The sequence below is a fragment of the Erpetoichthys calabaricus genome, chromosome 6 (genome assembly GCF_900747795.2).
Source record: "Erpetoichthys calabaricus chromosome 6, fErpCal1.3, whole genome shotgun sequence".
Taxonomy (NCBI): Eukaryota; Metazoa; Chordata; class Cladistia; order Polypteriformes; family Polypteridae; genus Erpetoichthys; species Erpetoichthys calabaricus.
Genome location: NC_041399.2, coordinates 198,224,041 through 198,248,087, shown reverse-complemented (window position 1 = coordinate 198,248,087; position 24,047 = coordinate 198,224,041). Strand labels below are relative to the sequence as shown.

General features: G+C 36.7%; 2 protein-coding genes across 9 annotated transcripts in view; one reads left to right on the top strand and one right to left on the bottom strand.

Moving 5' to 3' along the window:
• Positions 1 to 24,047, top strand: part of LOC114653992 (alanine aminotransferase 2-like) — a 493,749-nt gene that overhangs the window by 139,427 nt on the left and 330,275 nt on the right. The window lies entirely within an intron of this gene.
• The window catches only part of LOC114653784 (microtubule-associated protein 4), a 212,199-nt gene that overhangs the window by 46,669 nt on the left and 141,483 nt on the right, over positions 1 to 24,047 (bottom strand). For all 8 annotated transcript variants that reach the window (XM_051928943.1, XM_051928947.1, XM_051928948.1 and 5 more), the window contains 2 exons: positions 11,245 to 11,339; positions 9,404 to 9,658 (listed from right to left, as the gene is read on the bottom strand). In XM_051928943.1, the coding sequence (XP_051784903.1) occupies positions 9,404 to 9,658; positions 11,245 to 11,339 (350 nt within the window). The remainder of the gene's footprint in view (positions 1 to 9,403; positions 9,659 to 11,244; positions 11,340 to 24,047) is intronic.

The following is a 24,047-nucleotide window of genomic DNA, read 5'->3' as shown; positions in this document are numbered from 1 at the left end:
TATATATATATATATATATATATATATATATACTGTATATATATATATATATATATATATATATATATATACATATACATATATACAGTATATATGTATATATACATAGATATACAGTGTATATATATATATATATATATATATAGATATACAGTATATATATATATATATATATATATATATATATATATAGATATACAGTATATATATATATATATATATATATACAGTCCTGATCAAAAGTTTAAGACCACTTGAAAAATGGCAAAAAATCATATTTTGCATGGTTGGATCTTAACAAGGTTCCAAGTAGAGCTTCAACATGCAACAAGAAGAAATGGGAGTGAGACAAAACATTTGTTGAGCATGCAATTTAATGAAAACAACGATTAAACTGAAACAGGCTGTTTTACAGCTGATCAAAAGTATAGGACCACACCTCCAAAAAAACCCGTAAACCCCCCCAAAACAGAAATCAAACTTTCAAACATGAACTCAGTACTGAGTAGCTCCACCGTTATTGTTGATCACTTCAAAAATTCGTTGCGGCATGCTTGATGCAAGCGTTTCCATGAGGTGAGTGGGAACATTTCTCCAAGTGGTGAAGACGGCCGCACGAAGGGCATCAACTGTCTGGAACTGTTGTCCATTTTTGTAAACTTCCCTTGCCATCCATCCCCAAAGGTTTAGATCAGGGGAACAAGCAGGATGGGCCAAAAGAGTGATGTTATTCTCCTGGAAGAAGTCCCTTGTCCTGCGGGCATTGTGTACTGTAGCGTTGTCCCGTTGAAAAACCCAGTCGTTACCACACAGACGAGGGCCCTCAGTCATGAGGAATGCTCTCTGCAACATCTGGACATAGCCAGCGGCCGTTTGACGTCCCTGCACTTCCTGAAGCTCCATTGTTCCACTGAAGGAAAAAGCACCCCAGACCATTATGGCGCCCCCTCCACTGTGGCGCGTAGAAAATATCTCAGGTGGGATCTGCTTGTCCTGCCAGTAACGTTGGAAACCATCAGGACCATCAAGGTAAAATTTTTTCTCATCAGAGAATAAAAATTTCTCCAACTTTGAATGTCCCATGTTTGGTGCTCTCTTGCAAAGTCCAAACGAGCAGTTCTGTGGCGTTCAAAGAGACGAGGTCTTTGAAGACGTTTTTTGTTTTTGAAGCCCTTCAGTCTCAGATGCCGTCTGATGGTTATGGGGCTGCAGTCAGCACCAGTAACGGCCTTAATTTGGGTCGAGGATCGTCCAGTGTCTTGACGGACAGCCAATTGGATCCTCCGGCTCAGTGCTGGTGAAATTTTTTTGGGTCTTCCACTTGACTTTTTTTATTCCATAACCCTCAGGATCATTTAAGAAATTCCAAATGACTGTCTTACTGTCTTACTGCGTCCCACCTCAGCAGCGATGGCGCGCTGTGAGAGACCCTGCTTATGCAGTTCAACAACCCGACCATGTTCAAAAAGGGAGAGTTTTTTTGCCTTTGCCATCAGAACGTGTGACTACCTGACAGAAAATGACAATGAATCCACATCTTTGCACAGATTTGGCCTTTTAAAGGCATGTGGTCCTATACTTTTGATCAGCTGTAAAACAGCCTGTTTCAGTTTAATCGTTGTTTTCATTAAATTGCATGCTCAACAAATGTTTTGTCTCACTCCCATTTCTTCTTGTTGCATCTTGAAGCTCTACTTGGAACCTTGTTAAGATCCAACCATGCAAAATATGATTTTTTGCCATTTTTCAAGTGGTCTTTTGATCAGGACTGTATATATATATATATATATATAGAGATATACAGTATATTATATATATATATATATATATACACACATACATATATATACTGTACATATACAGTCGTCCCTCGTTTATCCCGGTTACTCCGTGACAGATTCTACCGCGATAAATGAATTTCCGCGAAGTAGGAATCTTTATTTATAAATCGAATATTTTCGCAGTTACAGTATAGAAAACCTGTTTACGACCTTCTAAATACGGTTTTTTTTTTAACATTATTAGAGCCCTCTGGACATGAAATAACACCCTTTAGTCACTATTACACTCGTATTACCCAATATATTAGACAAAATAAGAGAAAATAAGACATTAGACGTTACAAATATCATATTATTATTGTACTGTACATTTAATTACACACACACGCAGTTCTTACACACAACCACTAACCTATGAAAATAGTGCAACTTGTTCGATGATGAAGCGATGAAGAGATGAAGATGAAGAGATGTACTGCACAGCAAAGAAGAGCAAGGTTACTGCTCCGCTGAAGGCACAACCTCAGTAGGAGAGTCTTCAGGTGGTGCAGTATCTTCAGCAGGTGCGTGTCTGGGTGCGAGGCTGAAGAACATCATGATAGGCAGTTGCTAGCGCTGTCTTTTCATATGCGTGAGGAGGCTTTTGTAGGGTTCTATCGCTCCATCAAGTGCATTCCGGAACTGCAATGCACGCATCATTTGTGGGTCCCATTTGTCAATCATGTCCTGTACTACCTTAATAGTTCTCACGACTTGCAAGAGACGCTCAAGTGTAAGGCCAACTTCCTCCTCCTGAACCCCAGGAACCTCTGGCTGCTTTTCCTCCTCCTCACTCGCAAACTTAATCATCTCCACCAGATCCTCGTCAGTTAAGGGATCCGAATGTGTCTCCAGCAGCTCATCCACGTCATTGCGGGTCATATCCGCGAAACCTTCTCCTCTCAGCATACGGGCTAGCCTAACTGCCTTATTCACTGCCGAGTTGCTTATATCCTCTGGGGTGAATCCTCTGTAGTCATGGACAATTTCAGGCCACAATATCTTCCAGCTGGCCTTCACAGTCTCCGTCTTTATGTCCTTCAACGCAGCCTGGATGTTCTTCAGACAAGTCGCGATGGTATACTACCGCCAGTACTCCTTCAGCAAGAAGTTCTCCTCAAGGTTCATGCCTTCGACGAAGTGCTGCAGGGTGTTTCACGTGTAGAGGGCCTTGAACGCGTGAATAACGCCTTGATCCATGGGCTGGATCAGCGAAGTGGTGTTGGGAGGAAGGAACTTGATCCGCACACCGTCATAGGATAGGTCTTGCGCATGACCTCCAGCATTGTCCATGAGGAGAAGGACATTAAACTTGAGTCCCTTCTTACATACAGCTTGACTTGGGGGATGAAGCACTCGTTGAACCAGTACGATGACAGCCGCTTCGTGATCCAGCCCTTGTTGTTGTGCATCCAATGCACTGGCAGCAGGTTCTTGTTTTTATTCTTCTGGGCCCTAGGGTTCTTGGCCTTGTAGATAAGGGCAGGCTTGAGCAAAAATCCCTCAGCATTTCCACACATAACGATAGTCACGCAATCCTTATACGCCTTGAAGCCACGGACCTTGGCCTCATCCTTGAAAATGAATGTCCGGGAAGGCATTCTTTTCCAGAACAGTCCTGTTTCATCCATATTGAACACTTGTTCTGGATGATACTCACCCTACTCATGGATCTTCTGGAACGTGTTGTTCACATAGTCCTCTGCTGCAGGCTGGTCAGCAGAGGCAGCTTCTCCATGGAGAACGACACTCTTCAGATGATACCTCTTCTGGAACTTCTCGAACCAACCCTTGCTTGCCGTGAAATTCATGAACGTTGCAGAAGAGGGTTCTGGTTGAGGTTCGTCCGCCGTAATGCGCTGATAGAGCTGCCTCGCTTTCTCCCGCATGACCAGCGAATCCAACGGAATATTTTTCTTGCGGCTGTCGCTGATCCAAATGGCTAGGGCAGACTCCGTTTTCACTATGAACTTATTACGACTTGTCACGACGCGCTTTGCTTCCTTGTTGAAAGAGACAGTAGCCGTTTCACGGTTGTTTTTTTCATCTTTACGGATGGAGCGAACAGTAGACTCATTCAAGTCGTAATGGTGGGTAACCTCCACGATTTTCTTGCCATCTTTGATCATATCCAAGAATTTCACCTTCTCCTGGATGGTAAGCATCTTCCACCGGCGCTTAGTTTCATCGTCAGAAGGCTTAGAAAAAGCAGCATGTTTAGGAGCCATCGCGGGGCTTAGATAAAAGTTCTCAGAAATCGCAAACACTTACAAGAGCAAAGATGCTTCCGATGCGTAGCGTTGTAGAAGCATGTATGAGAAAAAAACGCGATAGAATGAAGCCGCGAAAGTCGAAGCGCGAAGTGGAGAGGGATGACTGTATGCATATACATACATAAATACACATATACAGTGCATCCGGAAAGTATTCACAGCGCATCACTTTTTCCACATTTTGTTATGTTACAGCTTTATTCCAAAATGGAATAAATTCATTTTTTCCTCAGAATTCTACACACAACACCCCATAATGACAACGTGAAAAAGGTTTATTTGAGATTTTTGAAAATTTATTAAAAATAAAAAAAAACTGAGAAATCCCATGTACATAAGTATTCACAGCCTTTGCTTAAAACTTTGTCGATACACCTTTGGCAGCAATTCCAGCCTCAAGTCTTGTTGAATATGTTGCCACAAGCTTGGCACACCTATCCTTGGCCAGTGTCGCCCATTCCTCTTTGCAGCACCTCTCAAGCTCCATCAGGTTGGATGGGAAGTGTTGGTGCACAGCCATTTTAAGATCTCTCCAGAGATGTTCAATCAGATTCAAGTCTGGGCTCTGGCTGGGCCACTCAAGGACATTCACAGAGTTGTCCTGAGGCCACTCCTTTGATATCTTGGCTGTGTGCTTAGGGTCGTTGTCTTGCTGAAAGATGAACCGTCGCCCCAGTCTGAGGTCAAGAGCGCTCTGGAGCAGGTTTTCATCCAGGATGTCTCTGTACATTGCTGCAGTCATCTTTCCCTTTATCCTGACTAGTCTCCCAATCCCTGCCGCTGAAAAACATCCCAACAGCATGATGCTGCCACCACCATGCTTCACTGTAGGGATGGTATTGGCCTGGAGATGAACAGTGCCTGGTTTCCTCCAAATGTGACGCCTGGCATTCACACCAAAGAGTTCAATCTTTGTCTCATCAGACCAGAGAATTTTCTTTCTCATGGTCTGAGAGTCCTTCAGGTGCCTTTTGGCAAACTCCAGGCGGGCTGCCATGTGCCTTTTACTAAGGAGTAGCTTCCGTCTTGCCACTCTACCATACAGGCCCGATTGGTGGATTGCTGCAGAGATGGTTGTCCTTCTGGAAGGTTCTCCTCTCTCCACAGAGGACCTCTGGAGCTCTGACAGAGTGACCATCGGGTTCTTGGTCACCTCCCTGACTAAGGCCCTTCTCCTCCGATCACTCAGTTTAGATGGCTGGCCAGCTCTAGGAAGAGTCCTGGTGGTTTCGAACTTCTTCCACTTACAAATGATGGAGGCCACTGTGCTCATTGGGACCTTCAAAGCAGCAGAAACGTTCTGTAACCTTCCCCAGATTTGTGCCTCGAGACAATCCTGTCTCGGATGTCTATAGACAATTCCTTTGACTTCATGCTTGGTTTGTGCTCTGACATGAACTGTCAACTGTGGGACCTTATATAGACAGGTGTGTGCCTTTCCATATTATGTCCAATCAACTGAATTACCACAGGTGGACTTCAGTTAAGCTAAAGAAACATCTCAAGGATGATCATGGGAAACAGGATGCACCTGAGCTCAATTTTAAGCTTAATGGCAAAGGCTGTGAATACTTATGTACATGTGCTTTCTCAATGTTTTTATTTTTAATGAATTTGCAAAAATCTCAAGTAAACTTTTTTCACGTTGTCATTATGGGGTGTTGTGTGTAGAATTCTGAGGAAAAAAATTAATTGAATCCCTTTTGGAATAAGGCTGTAACTTAACAAAATGTGGAAAAAGTGATGCACTGTGAATACTTTCCGGATGCACTGTATATATATATATATATATATATATATATATACATATATATACACACACACACACACACACACACACACACACACACACACACACACACACACACACACACACACACAGAGGGTCCTCGGGTTACAACACAGTTCTGTTCCTACGACAGCGATATAACCCGAATTTTCGTGTCGAAACACACCCTAGCCTAAGTCACTTACCTATCCTAACACATTTGTAAAATCATAATCTAGAACATAAAATGTAAAGCACTTTGAGCTACTTTTTGTATGAAAATGTGCTATATAAATAAATGTTGTTGTTGTAAAAACACAACTAAGACACAGAAAAAGGAAAAGAACATAAATATACTATACTGTACACTGTACTGCAGTAACAGAATAAATGACAAAAAAATGAGTGTAAAAAAAAATTCTTTACTTTTATTCGTTCTGATCTCTTTATAATGTCTAATTTCACTTCCATCTTGATGGCTTTCCTTTTCTTCGAAGCACTACCATCTGAAGACTCTAGCTTTCCTTTGGGAGCCATGATAAGGGCCAAAAAGTCGCCAAACAAAGCAACACAAACGGAACACTTGTGCCACGTGCAACCAAACTAGTTCGCCAACTCTCTTACTCATACACCACATACCTACGCTGCATGCAACCAAACTAGTTCACCAACTCCCTCACTCATATACAGCGTTATTGTGTATTCTTCCGCCCACATAGTCTGTAAGTATGACGTTAACGGTGTAAGCTGAAACAGTCACGTCTGAATTTTTTTTTTTTTTTTTTTTAAGTTTTTATGGGAGTGAGCGTCGTAAACTCGAAACGTTGTATGTTGAAACGTTGTAACCCGAGGACTCCCTGTGTGTGTGAATTGCCACAAAAAATTAAAATTATTAAACATTTATGAAACAGCAAAAGTGCTTCAAGTATTGCTTCAATTTATGTAGTAGGAAGAACAACAGTGAACAATACAAAGCATCATGCCATCAAAATTGAAAAACGTGTCGAAAATGGAAACCACTGACAGTAATGTTACTCTTTATTAATGTTAATGTTCTTCTGTATTTTAATTTTCTTTTTAAATTCTATTATATCAAGTTTTAATATACTGTGATGTGCAGGCAGCTTGCCTTGTGCTGTGTGGGAGCAGAAAGGGTGGAATGAATGCTGTAAGTGATGGGACTGGGTGAAGGGCTTCTGCTTTTAAAGGGGCTAACATGCCTCTTAGGAGATGAGTGACAGGAGAAGTTAGGAGAAAAAAGAAGGTGCGATGGAAGGAAATTTTAAGAAGAATGTAAGTGGCAGGAGATAAACTAATTGGTAGGGAAAGGTTTCTTTTATTGTTTTGGAGGTGTGCTCCATAACCCAGATAACAGAGTGTAAGACAAGGCACCGTTTGTTATGGAAAGAAGACTCCAAGTAGAACGCAGAAAACTGCAGTATGTCAGAGTTGTATTTGCTTATTACGCTGGTCCTTACAATATTATATGAATTAATTTTGTTAACATTATCTTATATTTTGTTAATATAGTTTTGTTTTATAAATAAATATGACTATTTGCTAAACTAATCTACTGTACATCATTTTTAAAGTAGCTGTTCTGTTATCCATTTTTTCTCTTATCCATAACAGCCTCAGTCCCGACATCTGACAGATAATCGAGGTTTTACTGTATATACATTTGAATTACAATACAATGGGAGCATGCGTAGATAGCTCGTTGCCACACAATGAGCCACCTGGATTGGGACACATTGGTGACACCTCAGCACCACAATGGAACAGTGTGAGGTTTCTTACAGTGGCTGGAGTGCCAGTCCTGCCACCAACTCCAGAATAGAAATCATAGCAGTCCAATACATATACATTTTCACGGTTATGTTAACTATACATTAGCCTTCATTTTTTGGCTTAAAAAGAAATAAAATTAGGCATGCAAAGGGTGTTTGGAATGAAACAGAAAATGAAGCTTGAGAAACATAATTTGTATGTGTAATTTTGCAATATATTATTTGGGTGACATGTTGATAGCAAATCGATATTTATACTAAGAGTGGCAGTACAGGATGTAAATTTAAGATATTCAGTTTTCTAAATGAGCCACTATAGCACTCATGAGAAAGGTTTATTCAAGCCACACTATGAGTTACAGGACAAACATACAAATTATACTGTAGATTCAGGAAAACATCTGTGGCTGAGGAGTAACCACAGGTTATATTTAAAGATAGATTGCTTAACAGAATGCAGTAGGTTACTATGATCTAAGTTACAATATATGTTACTGGACCCAATTAAGCATACTTTAATCAGAATGTGAAAAATACAAAGTATTTTCAAAGCAAAAGTATACAAGCTATTAAAAATAAACTAATATTCTGGGCTTAAAAATATTTTAATTGTAACTCTTTTTTCTCTTTGAATGAAAGAAGACTCAGAAATGGCTTTTTTTTTAAAGCAAGCAATCCTTCCATTCTTGGTATGCATTCTTGGCAGAAGTAACATCTGAAAGCCAGCCAGAAAGTGATGAAATCTCAATACCATAACATATTAAAACAAATTGTTACTTTATAAAAACGGTTTAAAAAGGTAAAGTAAATATAATTGTTTTGTAAATATTGACATACACAACAATGCACGGATTTAGATAGCAGCGTAACTTGAATATGCTGTGTGGAGAGTTTGGCATTCGAAGTGTAATAAATTTGACTAACCTTATAAAAGGGTAAGGAATGGCATACACCTTTACAGCTCAACAACATAATCTTAAATTAAAACTGATGAACTTTCATTTACTGATATCTAAATTGTTTGAAATATGAATGTATTGTTGCTTTATACTACACTGTGTTATATATTTTAATCTGTACTGGGTACATGTAATATTTACAGCATATAGTTACAGATACAAATGATCATTAATACTCTAAAAAAATCTAACACAATAGATTAAGCATCTGTCTGAATAGAATTTTTAACAGGTAAAACTATTCTAAGTCTAATGGAAATACTTTCTCTAAATTGTAATAGTGATCAAAAATGTCAAGAAACAACACTTCAGTTTTTCTAAGTGAGATATCTTTCAAGATCAAATGAAAAACAAGTATGGGCTTCTTAATGATCTTTGAGTCCCATTCAGAATTCTGCATAGTGCAGTAGAGACAAACCTCTACAATTGTCTACATGATACTGAAGTAAACCACCAGCATAATTATAGTACATCTAAAAGTGATAAGTATGACCCAAAATTGGCACACACAATCCAAAAAGGAACTGATGCTGAATGCAATAAACCCGCATTCTGTAGCATAGACACTAATCACTGTAAGGATCATATGAACCTTTTTTCAGATTGTAAAGTGTTACATATGAAACAGTATCTGCACTATGACAGATTTATAAAAAATTCAAAGGACTGGAAAATTGTTACGCAAACAATAACATTGAAAACTGTCATCTTACATGTATGTTCTTTTTTCTGTTGGTCTCTTCATGTATTTTACAGAAAAAGTGCTTAACAACAGTAGCCCGAGCACACTCACCTTAGGCTTGGTTTCACGGGGAGTTGTAGGGGATGGGCGTTGCATAGTGGGTGTTGTAGAAGTGGGACGGGGCGTGGTAGGAGTTGTCTTCTTTGAGCTGGAAGTTGGGGTAGGTGTTGTGGGAACAGATGATTTTTTGTTTGGGGTGGTGGCATTGGCAGAGACAGGGCGCTTGGCTGTACCAGCAGTTGAAAGTGATGAAGGTCGTGCTTTGGTAGAACTTGGCTTAGCAGATGGAGTGGTGGCTGCAGAAGGCTTTGATTTAATAAAAAAACAGAAAATTCAAAAAATGAACAAGCAAAATAAAAATAAATATGATGGAAAGATGACAAAAGAAAGAACACCTGGCTGTAGGTGACATCAGAAACAGCCTGTCACCTATAAGCAAAGAAAGACTAGAACTGCAAATAAAATTATGATCTTGTCTATAAAATAAGCAGATAATGAGAAAAGCCAGAATGAAAGAGGTCTAACATCAGAGGCCTATATGAAGGTCCTTGGGAAAAATATGACTGTAGCAAAGCAAATACTTTGATTTGAAGACAACAAAAAAGCTTATGCAGCTCTGTAAATGCCAAAGCACCACAGTGCTTTAAATAAAAATGAGGTTCTTGAATCTTTTGCTTAGAGGCCACTGCTTTGAAGAGAATTTTAATGTTTGGAGTGCAATGAGATGGCAATATTTATACAAAATACCCTTTTACCAAAATGTGTTAATTTTGACCTAGGATACTAGTTAGGGAAGCAAATGTTGATGATCAAAGATTTTGAGAAGGAGGATTCTTTAAAATTAATGTATTGGTAATTGGTCACTGGATTTAGATATGTGCTATAGCACCTTTACTATTACAAATCCTACCTGGACTAACAGATGCTAAAGAAACAAAACACTCTGTACTACGGGAGCTACAAAAATATTAAAGAAGAAATAAAAAAAGGAGGCAGATCAAAATTATTTTTAATTATTCTTCTGATTGCTAATGTTAAAGGTACTATTGCCTTGAAATCAATTTTGAGTGTTTCATTAATGAAATTTTCATTATCTTTTATATCCATCTATACTTGCTTAACTAAAATCAAGGTCATATATCTATCTAAGCAGCAAAGGCCACAAGGAATTCACCTTGAAAAGATCCTCAGTTCACTCCAGCGCACACAAAGGCGCAACAGCAGTTTGACAATTAATATTCACTTATTGACTGGAGAATATGTCTTAGGACTTTGGGAGAATGCAAACCACAGCCAGAAAGTAATCTTGGTCAGCAAAACTGTGTGAGTAAACTGCCTTCTGCTTTTTATAAAAAAAAAAAAAGACAGAAAAAGTCAGTTTCTTTTTAAATTTTGTTGAAGGACAATGTGATGCAGTGTGTGGTGCCTAGGCCTAATGCAGTGTGGGATATGCCAAGCTTAGTTCAAAGCACCTCCTTTGACAGCTTAAGAATTCACATCACATTGGATTAAGCACTCTGCTGTTAGAGGGGCATCCTTTACATAACACACTGTGCAGAATTATATCACTTGCGGTTACAAGTGAACTCTCAAAGAGACAAAAAACTTTGTCAGACATAGAAGACAAGGGCTAAGGCAAATAATATTGCACAATCTGTACAAGGATTTTTATCTGCTTGAACCCTTATCAACTTTCACAATAAATATTCTGCAGTCGTCATTATTCATCAAATTGATTTCTATTGTCTCAATCTATGCTACTGGCTGCAAAGGGCTCAAGGCAAAACAAGCAGCCTACTGAGAAAAATTAAAAGGAGGCAAGTGACATTTTATGAATGGATAGTGAGAAGGAAGAACAGCTTGACTAGAAATCTCAGTGTAAGTGGACCTACCTTTGACTTTTTCTCTGGACTTGGTGGCAGCTCTTTGTTAGGTGCAGCACTCATTCCATTTGCTGTGGGCTTTTTATCATTTTTGTCATTTGATTCTGTTTTCAATGCAGAAGAAAAGAAAACAAAGAAAGAAGTTAACACAGACCTCCAAAAACTACATTTTCTCTGTAAAAACAGGGGCATTAATGTTTAATAACACAAAGGGAAACACACTCACACACAGCTTTAGAGCTTTCATGATGCCAAGCCAACTTGTGACAATAAAGAACTTAAAACAGTACCTACTTGGTGTAAATTTGAATGAGTTTAAAAAGTTAATGGAATAAAGAAACAAAATGAAAATGAATGATACTTTTACACATCAACAGCCTCCTAAAAACAATAAGGCATCATTTTTTTTTTTTTTTTACGATTGGAGGAATATACTGATTATATTCAACATTATATAATTTGCTTTGGCATGTCTGTGGCTCTGTCCAGGTGTTGTTTCTGTCTTGCACCTGATGATCGCAGAGATGGGCTCTAGCCAACCTGCGACTGTGCCCTGGATAAGCTGGTTAAGAAAATGACTCAACAGATCTGTGTGGTTATGACAGTAGGTGTAGCTTATGCAAAAAGATTTAACCAATAAAATGTCAAAAAATGTCCAACGATGCGGCTCAGGGCACTGGAACCAGGATTCAGCGATTCGCAGCCCCTGATCTTTTGCAAAGTCAAGGAACATGGAGCCACTTTCATCACGGTCACCATGAGGACCGAGACAATTCTCATAGCCAGCCCTCTCAGTGCCCGTGGTTGCATTGAAGTCACCCATGACCAGAGGAGTGTCACCTCATGGGCACCCATCAACCACCAAGCGAAGTTGTGAATAATCACAATGTGGTTAGAAAGATCCTGAATTAACTGTATAGTTTTCCTTAGCGAAAATAAAGTTGGTATCTAGAATCGTAATTACTATAAGACATTAATGTTAAAACTGCTGGTCTTAAATTGACTATTCAAAATATAATTACGTTAATTTCAACTTAAAAGCTGTATATAATTTGGAACACAACAGTAATACTGGTTAGGGCCTCCTTTTCCACTCAAAACAAACTCCGTCCTTTATGGCACAAACTCCAAATGATGTTGGAAAGAGTCCTTAAAAGATTTTGGTCCATGTTGACTTGATTGCATCATGCAACTTCCGCAGATTTGTTAACTACGTATTCATGCTACAAAACTCTCATTCTACCACATCTCAAAGGCATTCAGTTGAATTCAGCTCTAGTGACTGGCGAGACCACGTAAAGATCATTGAACTCATTATCATGTTCATGAAACCAGTTTCAGATGACTTTTGCTTTATGATATGGTGCATTATTATGCTAGAATTAGCCATTAGAAGATGAGCAAATTGTGGCTATAAAGGGATGCACACAGTCAGCAACAATACTCAAATAGGCCATGGCGTTAAGGCTATAAATGACTGGTAATAACAGGGCCAAATTGTGCCAAAAAACACCATTATACACTACCACTAACCTAGACTATTGACATAGAGCAGGTTGGGTGCATGGTTTCAAGCTGCTGGTACAAAATTCTGACCCTTCCATCTGTATGCCAAAGTAGAAATCAAGATTCATCTTGCCAAGTAACACTTTCCAAGTTTTTATTGGTGAGCATGTGCCTACTGCAGCTTCAGCTTTCTGTTCTTGGCTGACAGTAGTTGAACCCAATGTAGTCTTCTGCTGCTGTAGCCCATCTGCCTCAAGGGTCAACTTGCTGTGTATTCTGAGATGGTTTCCTGCTCATTACAAGTTGTACAAAGTGGTCAGCTGAGTTACCATAGCCTTTCTGTCAGCATAAAGCAGTCTGGACATTCTTCTCTGAACTCTCCTATCAACAAGGTGTTTCTGTTCACAGAACTGCCACTCACTGAACGTTTTTGTTTTTCAAACTATTCTGAGTAAACTTTACAGATGTATGATCTAGAAAATCCCAGGAGATCAGCAGTTACAGAAACAGAGGAATCAGCCTGTCTGACACTAACAATCACGCCATGGACGAAATGACTGAGGTCATATTATTTCCCAATTCTGGACTCTGATGTGAACAATAACTGAAGCCCCTGACATGCATCTGTATGATTTTATACACTGCACTGTTGCAACACAATTGGCTGATTAGACAGACTGCACAGGCAAGCAGGTGTTCCTAATAATTTGCTCTATGATAGATATAATTAACTCACATTCAGACTGTTTATATTTAATTGCATATCTGGTATTCTCATTTTAACAACGATATACTGTAGATATATTCAAATTTTGGACTCAAACTTGTAATTTACCAAGTGAACCTGGTTTGGATTAAGCCGGATAGAAAATGACAAGTCAAATTGTTCATCAGATATCAAAACTGTAATTTTGTATTCACAGAACAAGAATACAATTAAGTCAACATAACGCCTTAAATTACAAGAAAATACAATACAAGCAAACCTGCTTTGTCAAAGAAAAGCAGAAATAGTGCAAACATAACTAGCAGAAAAAATGATCTAGGCTTACCAACAACCTTGTAGGGCACTACAAGAAATATCTGCTGCAATCGAGATTTAATAAAAAATAAATAAATAAATAGATGAATAAAAAACAAGATGACCAACAGTCCTAAAACACCATATTAAAACATCATTCAGCTACTTGTTGCCTTGTTAATTCTAACTTTCTTTAACTTGCTATGGTTAAAAGATTAAAAAAAAAAACAAAACTCGACAGCATCTACAATACAGAAACAGGTAAGAGGGCTTACAAGTGAAACTGGATGCATAAGAACAGATGAGGTTCCTAGCTTCAGCAGCAGCTGCTTTAAAAACACTGGCAAAAGAAATTACTGAGCAACATAATTATATTAAAAGGAGGCACATCATACAACTTAGTGCACCAGGACAAGCAAACCAAAATATTTACCCTCTGCCCTCATGCTTTTAACAATGCACATATTTATCTGTATATATTTCAATCATCCTGTACATTTTTGTTGTGCTACCTTTAATACTGATCTATCCCTCTAGGGAGAATTCCATAAAGAGTCTATACTAATAACCGTGTCTGGGTTTTCATAGAACATTCATCGAAGGTTGTTACAATGAACAAATGTGGAATTTCATCAGAATATCAATATTGCTAAACTGAAATCTTTTCGCCTCTGACAAGCAGACTAGCTCCAATTTTGTACCCAGATTTATCAGCGACTATCGAGACATCATCAATAAGCTAGCAGCTAACCTCTGCTACCAGTTGTATAAGTAGGAAGATATTTTGAGGATTGGTCTCTCATTTCTTTGTGAGGCTGTGGGGCTAGAAAGCAGACTATGTTTTCATGCCCTGAGCAAATTTATTTTGTGAACACATTTATTTCAGTGTAGCTGGTGGTGTGTGTCTCAATCCTTACTGGTAGCATGAAGGTAAAGATAGCAAACAGTTAGTGGTCAAGGGGCCACATTATAAAAATGTACACTCACTCACACGGGGCAATTCTTTTTCAACAGCTAACTCAATAAAGAAGCTTTGGAATGTGGAAATACATGTGAAACCTAAAGAACCCCCAAATCACAAATGGAGATAATATGCAAAATACATAAACCCCTCTCTCAGGTAAGAGTCTGAACCCATGACTGAAGCTATGTGCAAGATGCACAATGCACTCTGCAATTGTACTGCCCAACCTTTGTTATTTTTTATGTTTAAAACATACAGTAAATACAGGCTTACACAGACTCAGATATTCAGACAAAAGTGCTGATAACATAACCTTTTTTAAAAAGTATGTCACGATGACAATAATAATTATGTGATTACACATGATTATAAAAGCCATTTCAAAAATGTACTTAATGCAACTACTGTTAAGTGGAGTTTATTGAATTGTGATTGCATGACTGTGAAATGTGGTAGAAGACCATTTATTGCTAATTAATGCAAATTTGCTATTTTTCTTGGGAAAAATTATTTGAAAGTTTTTAATTAGTTCAATTATTAAGCCTTAATTATGTAAAATGGTAAATGCATGAATTTAATATATCTAAACCTACAACACTTTTAAATGTAATTCCACATGATTCTTCATTTTTTCCATATTCCTTGCATTGCATTTAAAGGTTGTCATTGATGAAAAATTTTCTCATAAACAACATATTTACATTCAAATACATATTACTGATGTCTAAGGTGTCAAAAAGTTAAATGCCTGATTTTTAAAAAAAAATTACATTTATTTAATTAGCTAACATTTTAATCCAAAGTGACTTATAAATTAGAACTGTATAGTTAAATTATTTCCATATTTCTGAAAGTTGAGCAGTAGGATTCACTAATAATTGATTCAATATTGCATTTACTGAAACTCCTACACTCACTGTTGCTAGGGCAATTTAGAAGTGATAATTAAAACTAACTTCTTCTACATTAAATTACACAAGAATTTATGATCCCTCCTTGTCTTTCTTTTGGGAAGTAGCACAGCTTTCATATCAGAATTAACAAGAATAGCTAAAGTACACTTTCCACAAAATTCACCATATAACAATTTTGGTAGTAGCAGAAAAAAAATGAGCAAAATAAAGGTATATTGCTCACAACAGATTAGTGAAGAGTTCCTTTACATATCATCTGCAGCACACTAAGTTAGTAGCAAAGGAATGAAAGTTATGAAATCTGACAACAACATTTATTTCTGTAGCAGATTTTCATACAAATGATGTAGCTCAAAGTGCTTTACAAGATGAAGAAAGAGAAAAAAGACATAAGAGAAAGAACCACATAGCCTACAAGAGGCAAATCAGACCTGTGGCCCAAGCATTGTGAGGTGTATATCACAGCTGTTGCCCAATTTTGCTACCTGTGTGTATATTAAAACTTCTGGTTGATATGACAGTTTCCAAGTTGTCTCCTAAAATAATAATATATTAAGATAAAAGAATGTTATTTAACTGTAACAAGTGCCACACACAAAAAATGTGCACTTGCCACAAAATCTCAATACCTTGCTATATAGTACTTTTAAAAAAGAGCGGTCTGAAGAAGAGAGTAAAATATACTTTATAGATGAGTGAAAGGTTAAAAAAAAAAAAAAAAGAAAAAGAAAATCATAGCACAGAATTATACTATGATTACAAGAAGTGGCTTATAATTTTATTAATAAAAGTGTACTTTTAAACAAACATAAAGTGAATATCAAGTATTAAATCAAATAAAATTTCCTGCATGCCCAATGTTGAAAGATCCGCTTTCAAAGAACAAATAAGTAGAGCAGAAGGCAAGATATCATGACATGGCAAAATATATATTTTTTATAGAAGAAGAATGACAGCAATATACCAAGCACACAGCATTTCAAAGGAAAAAATGTAGTTTGTCTACCACAAAACAGACTAGATGCACTTTGCTGCCCATTGTGACACAACTTTGAAATATGAGAGCAATAATACAGACTTCATCTGTTTGTTTCATTTGCAAATGTTATGAGGACAATCTAAAACTAAAATCCTTTATTTTCTGAATCTGTGTTTCAATGCAATTAATCCCATTACAGTGAGAACCCTTTAACATATCCAAGTCAAAGACTAAAGGACAAAGACTACAATATAGTGCATAATATGAAGATACATAAGTAACTAACTTGGTGTAGAACAAATACCTCTACAAACTGTTTAACAGCAACTGAAGCAACTGTGCAACTCAAAAGAAACAATGACAGAACACCCACAAGGGAAATTTGAGAATACTGGTAGCACTTTTTTATTATGACTCATGTCTAGCATTACTTTCATCCATGACAACACCACAAAGGAGTTGAACTCTTGAAAAATACAGACTGCTCTATTAAGTAGGTGTATCAATGAAAACACTTGATGGGAAAAAAAAAAAAAAAGGGTGACACACCATACCAACAGAAAAATTCCTCAACGTTCAGGATCAACAACAATTATCCTACTATTAAACTCTAATGCCATCCAATTTTATTAATATTGTAATAATTTCAGCAATTATTTCCTAGAGGTATCTATCCGAAGATTGTTAACTTACTACTTTCCGTCAAATAAATCAAACACTGTCATCGGTTTGATTTTTCATCTCAATGAAGCCTGGTATAAAAATTGTGTGCTGGTATAAAAATGTCAGCACACAATATGCAGCTTGACAGAGAAGTCCTGGGGCTGACAAAAGTGCAAGTCAGGACATGATGCAGACTGTACCAATTCCAGAAGCAGCTCAGCCTGCCAGACTCCTTAATTCCCCTCCAGACTTTCAGCCCCACACAGGCTGATAAGCATAGACGTCTCCAACACGTTTCCATGGAAACACTCCTGCAAAGGAGACAACAGCCTTGGTCCTTCACATAGAAGGTTAAAATCTTTGCTATGGCTGAACAAATGTGAGACAGTCTAGGGGAGAAGCAAAGACAACCATCTGTGTAGATCAGCCAGAACTACAGACGTAGTCAATATTTGTGCAATCAGCGTTAAACTGTTAATAGCAAGCAATGAGTTTTGCTTTCAATAGCATGAAAATGTACATTTGCTCTTATAATCAAGTGTAAAGATAGATAGATAGATAGATAGATAGATAGATAGATAGATAGATAGATAGATAGATAGATAGATAGATAGATAGATAGATAGATAGATAGATAGATAGATAGATAGATAGATAGATAGATAGTAAATGCAAGAACTATAGCTTTACTGATTTTAAGATTAATCAAATTAGAAAAAAAAAAAAAAATCTTGCAACGTGCCACTTTTCCTTTGCCCAAACTTGGAAGGTCTGCTGAAAGAAATCCATCTTTAGTGAATTGAGGCCATACAAAGATGCTTTGTTAGATTTTTTTTCTTTATTTTGATTTGATCTACTGTATGAATCCCCAAGGGGAAATTGTTGTTTTGCATAACCTTTGGAGGTCAGAGCACAAGGTCAGCCAGCATAGGAATCCCTATGGAGTCCTACATTTTTCTGGAGCACCATCTCTGGAAAAGTAGAAGCTTTTATTGGGATTTGTTCCATTACTTTTTATTACATTTCAGAGGTTCATATTGCTTATCACAATATTAGCTGAATTATACTTGTTATGATTCTGAATTTATATATACTCCATATTTTTTCTTGAACTTAATGAAATTTATTTTAATGTCTACTTTTTTTCCTGAGGTTTTGGGGCTTGTAGATTTTAGTTTTACATTAATTTTACATGTTCAAATTGATTTTGATCAGTTTGATGCGTTTTATAATTTTGTGTGCTTTTTGTTTCACCATAATGCCATTTCAAGTCTGTCAAGTGGTTGCAATTGTTGTGGTTTATGATGTCACTATAATTTCCAGTATAAATGTGACTGTGATCCGCATGCTCAATATCCCTCTGCTGATAAAATTCTGTTAATAAGAACCCTTGGTGCTAGTCAGTGTTACAAAAGAAATTCTAAATGTTTAGTGACATTTTTTGCTTTGGTTTTTACCTTCCTTCCGTCCTCAACTTTCAAGTTTTGTTTTGCCTTTTAACAACAAACACGTTTTGATATTGTTACTCCTGTTGCTGAACTCTGCAATCCTTGCACTATTTTACTGTCTAGCTCTCTGGATGTCATCTCCTGATCTTGTTTTCCTCTCCCTCACAATAATTTTTGGGCTTCTTCTTTATGCCCATAACAATAATGAACTTAAAATTCTCCATTTACACAAACTCACGCAATCAACAGAGAAAGAGGAGAGCCAAGAAAGTTAATTTGAAATCATGTGTTCCATTTGTTTGTCTTCATCCTGACATAAGTTTATTTCCTCATGAAAAGAACATTTGGCCTCACCTACAAAATTGTGCTAGGAAAAGTTTATTACCTAAGCAGCCAACCTAGAGATGTGCAGTCTGTGTAAGACTTTGTTGAAACCAATTTATAAATTAATTGCCCATCCTTGTTGTTACCCTAGCTTGTACAAAGAGCAATGTAGCAAATAGCTAATCATGTAATTTGGTACCATTTGTGGAACTTGTTTTATAATATATTTAGATAAACAAAGTAAACCTGGCGTATCACTATTCAACTTTTCCAAGGGGTGTTCAGTCATAGATTTCATTCACAATGCACAGCCATGTGTCATTCCAGTGACTCAGTTATAATAGCCTGCAATTTACAACAAAATGAAACAAGTATGATTTTCTATTAGGTTAGTGGGTCTGTTGCTGCCCATATAAGAGACAATAAACAATGAGCGCTCAGACAGAAATACTATGCATACAATGAGAATGGAAGGAAACAAGCAAAACTGGTATTTTGGAATTCTCAAACAGAAGAACGACTTGTCATTCCAATTTCCCATTTCTGTCATACCATGACAAAAAGAAAAAAAAAAATGACTGTCAGGGACTACACCTGAACTCCCCATACCTGGAACACAGCCATCAACGTTATAAGATGTCACATAAATTGCCTGTCAAAATATAAGCTTGCTATACTTTGCAAATTTAAAACTGTGCTGAAAAATTGTTAGGTTTTCTCTTGCAACTCCTAGTTATTTCATCTGATATCCTTAAGGCAATTACATCAAGCAACTGAATTTGCCAAGTTCAACATGTTCTAACTCAAAGTCATATAGTGTGTTGCCTGCCTAAGACAGAAAAAGCTGTTTGAGGAGTTCATGTCTACTTCAAGGCACATATCTTTTTGGTGACTAACATATATAATGCCAGGAACTTTAAATGTAGCGCAGTGATAACTGAAACATATAGCAAAACATCTATTAAAAAAAAATGTTTATTAATCAAGAGAACTGTTTTCTACATGGAATCAATGAATTTCTGTAGTAACAGTGGTCTTCCACATTCTGAATAGGCCATAAATGAAACTTTCACAATATATGTTACACAAAATTCACAACTATTGAATAACAGGGATGAACATATTTGAAAAAGTAAAACTTCCATAAGTAATTCTTGCATCAAAAACTCAAAAAATATTTCTGGAAAGAAAAAGAGTTCAACTATGTATTTAGAATTAAAATAAATGTCTAAATGAAAATACGGAAAAAATGTACATTCCGCTGAGATACAAAAGTTAACTAATACGGCTGCAATATAGAGGAAAAGTCAGTTCTTTTCAAGGTGTTTGTGTCGAATTTAGCAATATCCAGGCAGTCAAATTTAATTTATGTCTTACCCTGAGGCACAATTAATTTAGCTACATTACTCTTAAGAAAGGCTATTCTTTTTTGATAACAAACACAGCTTTGTTACATCTACAGGCCAGAGATGGCTCAGGGTGCTTGTGGCTTTATATGTTTGGGGAAAAAAAGAGAAAAAACAAGGATGATGACATTTGGAATTTGTTAAGCGCTGGTACTCGGAGGCACTGAAATAATGCCAACACTATCACAGGATGAAATTACTGACGTCCCTTTGCTACTGAGACCGCTGTTAAAATCTAAATTTAACTTATGAATGAACCATTCTGTAGTATAAAGAGAACAAAGAAAAAATCTGCATGTTATTTTTATGGTCATTCTATTTTCACTTTGATGGATGTCTGGTGTGATCTTTTCGGTCCCTTTTCCTGACAAATCTTTAAAAATATAATGCCTATAAAAGTGCAGACGTATGTTAGAACTATGACCAAAAAGCAAAAAAAAAACCTAACATACAAACTTTTGAAGAAGTATGACAAACCACAGGTGGAACTACCATACCCACAGCAAAGGTCAAGCTATACCATTTACTATGTGTCTATAAAAAGCATATTAAAGAAGTATCTGAAAAAAAACAGCAATGTTTAAGAAGAAATAAAAAAAAACAAGGATTAAAAGTCTGAGGCACTTTCAAATCTTAACGAAAAATTAAAACAACAAAATTATTTAGCAGCAGATGTTACCAAATCACATTTTAAGTGTAACTAAAGGCAGAATACTTGTTCAAGTACTGAGGTTTAGGGGGAATTCACTTTTTATATTCTCTAATGTACTTAAATCACTTCATTCTTAACACAGAACTTTTTTGTGTTATATAGGACAGTTAATTTTGCTATTTACTATAAATATCCTGGATATCAGTTATTAGTCTGACTAGAACAAATATGATTTCTTATAGAGCAAATATGATTTCTTAAATTAGAAAGATTAATACTACAGAACAGAAGGTAAGAATATAAACTACCGTAGCTGAAAGTATAAGAAAAAACATCTTCATTATATACAATCCATTAGTAAAATAAACAGATTCATTGAATCTGTATATATGGTGCTGAATTAAAATGAAATATGACCCAGTCGGGAGGTCAATGTACCCCAATCTTCAGATTTATGTTTTACAACAGACTTTTGACATTTATGGACATTGTTACAGAACCGACATGTCAAGATGCGGCAAGAAAATGTATTTAAAATTTTTTTTGAGCCTCTCTAAAGCTCTGGTCAAGTGTTGAATCACTGTCCTGGTGAACTGAAGCATTGATCTGTACTTTTTGGCAATGTTTCCATGAACTGTGACATATTTAGCAGGACTGGCTGAAGAGATCCATAAAAATAGCATGTTACAGATGTTGTTATGCAGAATATGGGTAGCATTGCATTTGCATGTTACACTGCACACTGCTTTGCAGTTAAGCCATACATTTTAATTTTAAACTTAAACATTTATCCTTTTTTAAAATGTAGGGACCTAGGTGATGCATCTTGTGGTAGGTGAGTTTTAAATCTTGCATATAATATTCTCAAACCTATGACAAAGTACTTTGTATACATTTCTAATACATGTGTTTATTATTCAAACCCTACTTTTCTCTCCTCGTTATACACAGCTTTACTTAATTTTGTACCTAGCTTTACTTCGGCAGTAACTGTAAAGAACAATACATGTCTAAAATCAAGAGTTTTTTTTGGGAAAAAAGAGTTTTATCTGCTAATTATAAAAATTTGAATATGCATACCTAAACACTGCAACTATCTTTCAATTTTTATTACAATGTAATATGTTAATAATAATGGCGATATGGTGAGCTAGACCAATGGTTTTTAAACAGGGGTATCTCAGGTGTTGCTTAGGGGGCACAGCAGGTACAAGAATGAACACAATGGGAAAGAAATGGGGAAATTGGGGAGAAAGTGGGCCTTAAAAGGATTGGTTACACAATGGTCAAACCTGTGTCTCTATGCTTCATTGCACTTGAACTACTCTGTCTCATAGTGGTCCTGCTGCAAGACTCCACTTCTACCTCTTCTATCCAGCCTCTTTCTCCTATTATATTCTCACTGCTTGTGCCAATTCAAAGTCTCCCACTGCTCACAATGAGTCCAAGACAGTGGGGCCTTCTCACTCCCCACTTCATTGAATCAATCCATGCCAGGATAGAGACTCCATGGGAAACACATGCCAAAGCCAATGGATTTTTTTGAAAGAAAGCATCTTACCAATTAAGTGCTATCTTTCTCACAATATCCACAACATCCCCTCTCCACATCTGTATGAGAAGTCTGTACATAATTATCCTTTTTTTAATCTAAAGTCGTATGTAATATTGTTTCCTTTTTCTTGATTTATGGATATTTCAGGCTTACTAATTTTTACGCCACACTACTGTTCTTGCATAAAAAAATAATTCACTAAAAAGCATTAGTCATAAAGAAGAAAATTTTTAAGTTATACACTCACATAAAAATGATCTGTAATCCCGTGCTAAAATCCTCAAATATAATATTGACATTGGGGCATTGGGGGGTGTTGTTTAAAGAAATATCATCTTTATTTGTATCATATAAGAGTTCAAAACTTAACAATTTACAAACAGAAAAAGGGTAGTTATTTCAAAACATTCATATTCCTGAATGTGGTATACCAAGAAACACAAGGCCCAGATGTACCATGTGTCATTTGTTCAGATATGTGTCACTAGTCTGCTACAGTTAAGTATTTTCTTTGATTAACAAGTCTACTATTATTCAAATCAAGCCATTTGACTACTGTTAGCAGTAACCAATATCCAAGACCATCCTCTGCTGCGTAGCATTGGGTTTATATTGGTGGAGGGTCCACACCAGACGGTACAAATCTTTCTGAGGGCTTGGCTTAAAGTATGGGAAACCTCGGGCTACAACTAACAAAGTTACCATCCTGTCACTGGATAGATGTCATCACTTTGGCAAAAAACAGACGTTACATGCTTGATGAAAAGTAACCTGGGCATTCTTCAGTTTATACCAAGAACAACAAAAGCGAACCCATTAAATTTTTATTATGTGTAATGGTATGATAATATTTATAAAAAAATATTTTTAAAACACAAAAAAATGAAAAAATGGGTCCAAGACAACGGGTCTCTCTCGCTCCCCACTTCATTGAGCCAGTCCATGCCATAATTTAAAGAATTAAGTGATTATACAGTATATGTACACCCTTAGCATCTGTATTTTTCAAATCAATAAAATAAAAAAAATCTTTGGGCTATAGGCTAATTAACATGATATTTTTATGCAAATAAACAATACTAGGGGTAACCATGGTTATAGCTGGCCAGAGACCTTAACCTACATTAGATACAAAACAATGAAAAAAAGTATATGGGTGCTGAAAGTCAGACATCTTTTTGAAGTTATCTATTCATTTCTTTAATTAACAGTGACCTTCTGTAATTCACTCAAGGCATTTGTTTTGTAGCTGCACTTAATAATCTTATCGAATACTATGTCTTCCAGAGAGGCTTACAATAAGAATTAAGGGTTACCAGTTTATTCACAGAAACAATACATTACAGCTTACTGAAAAGATCCACAATGAAGCAGGGAATA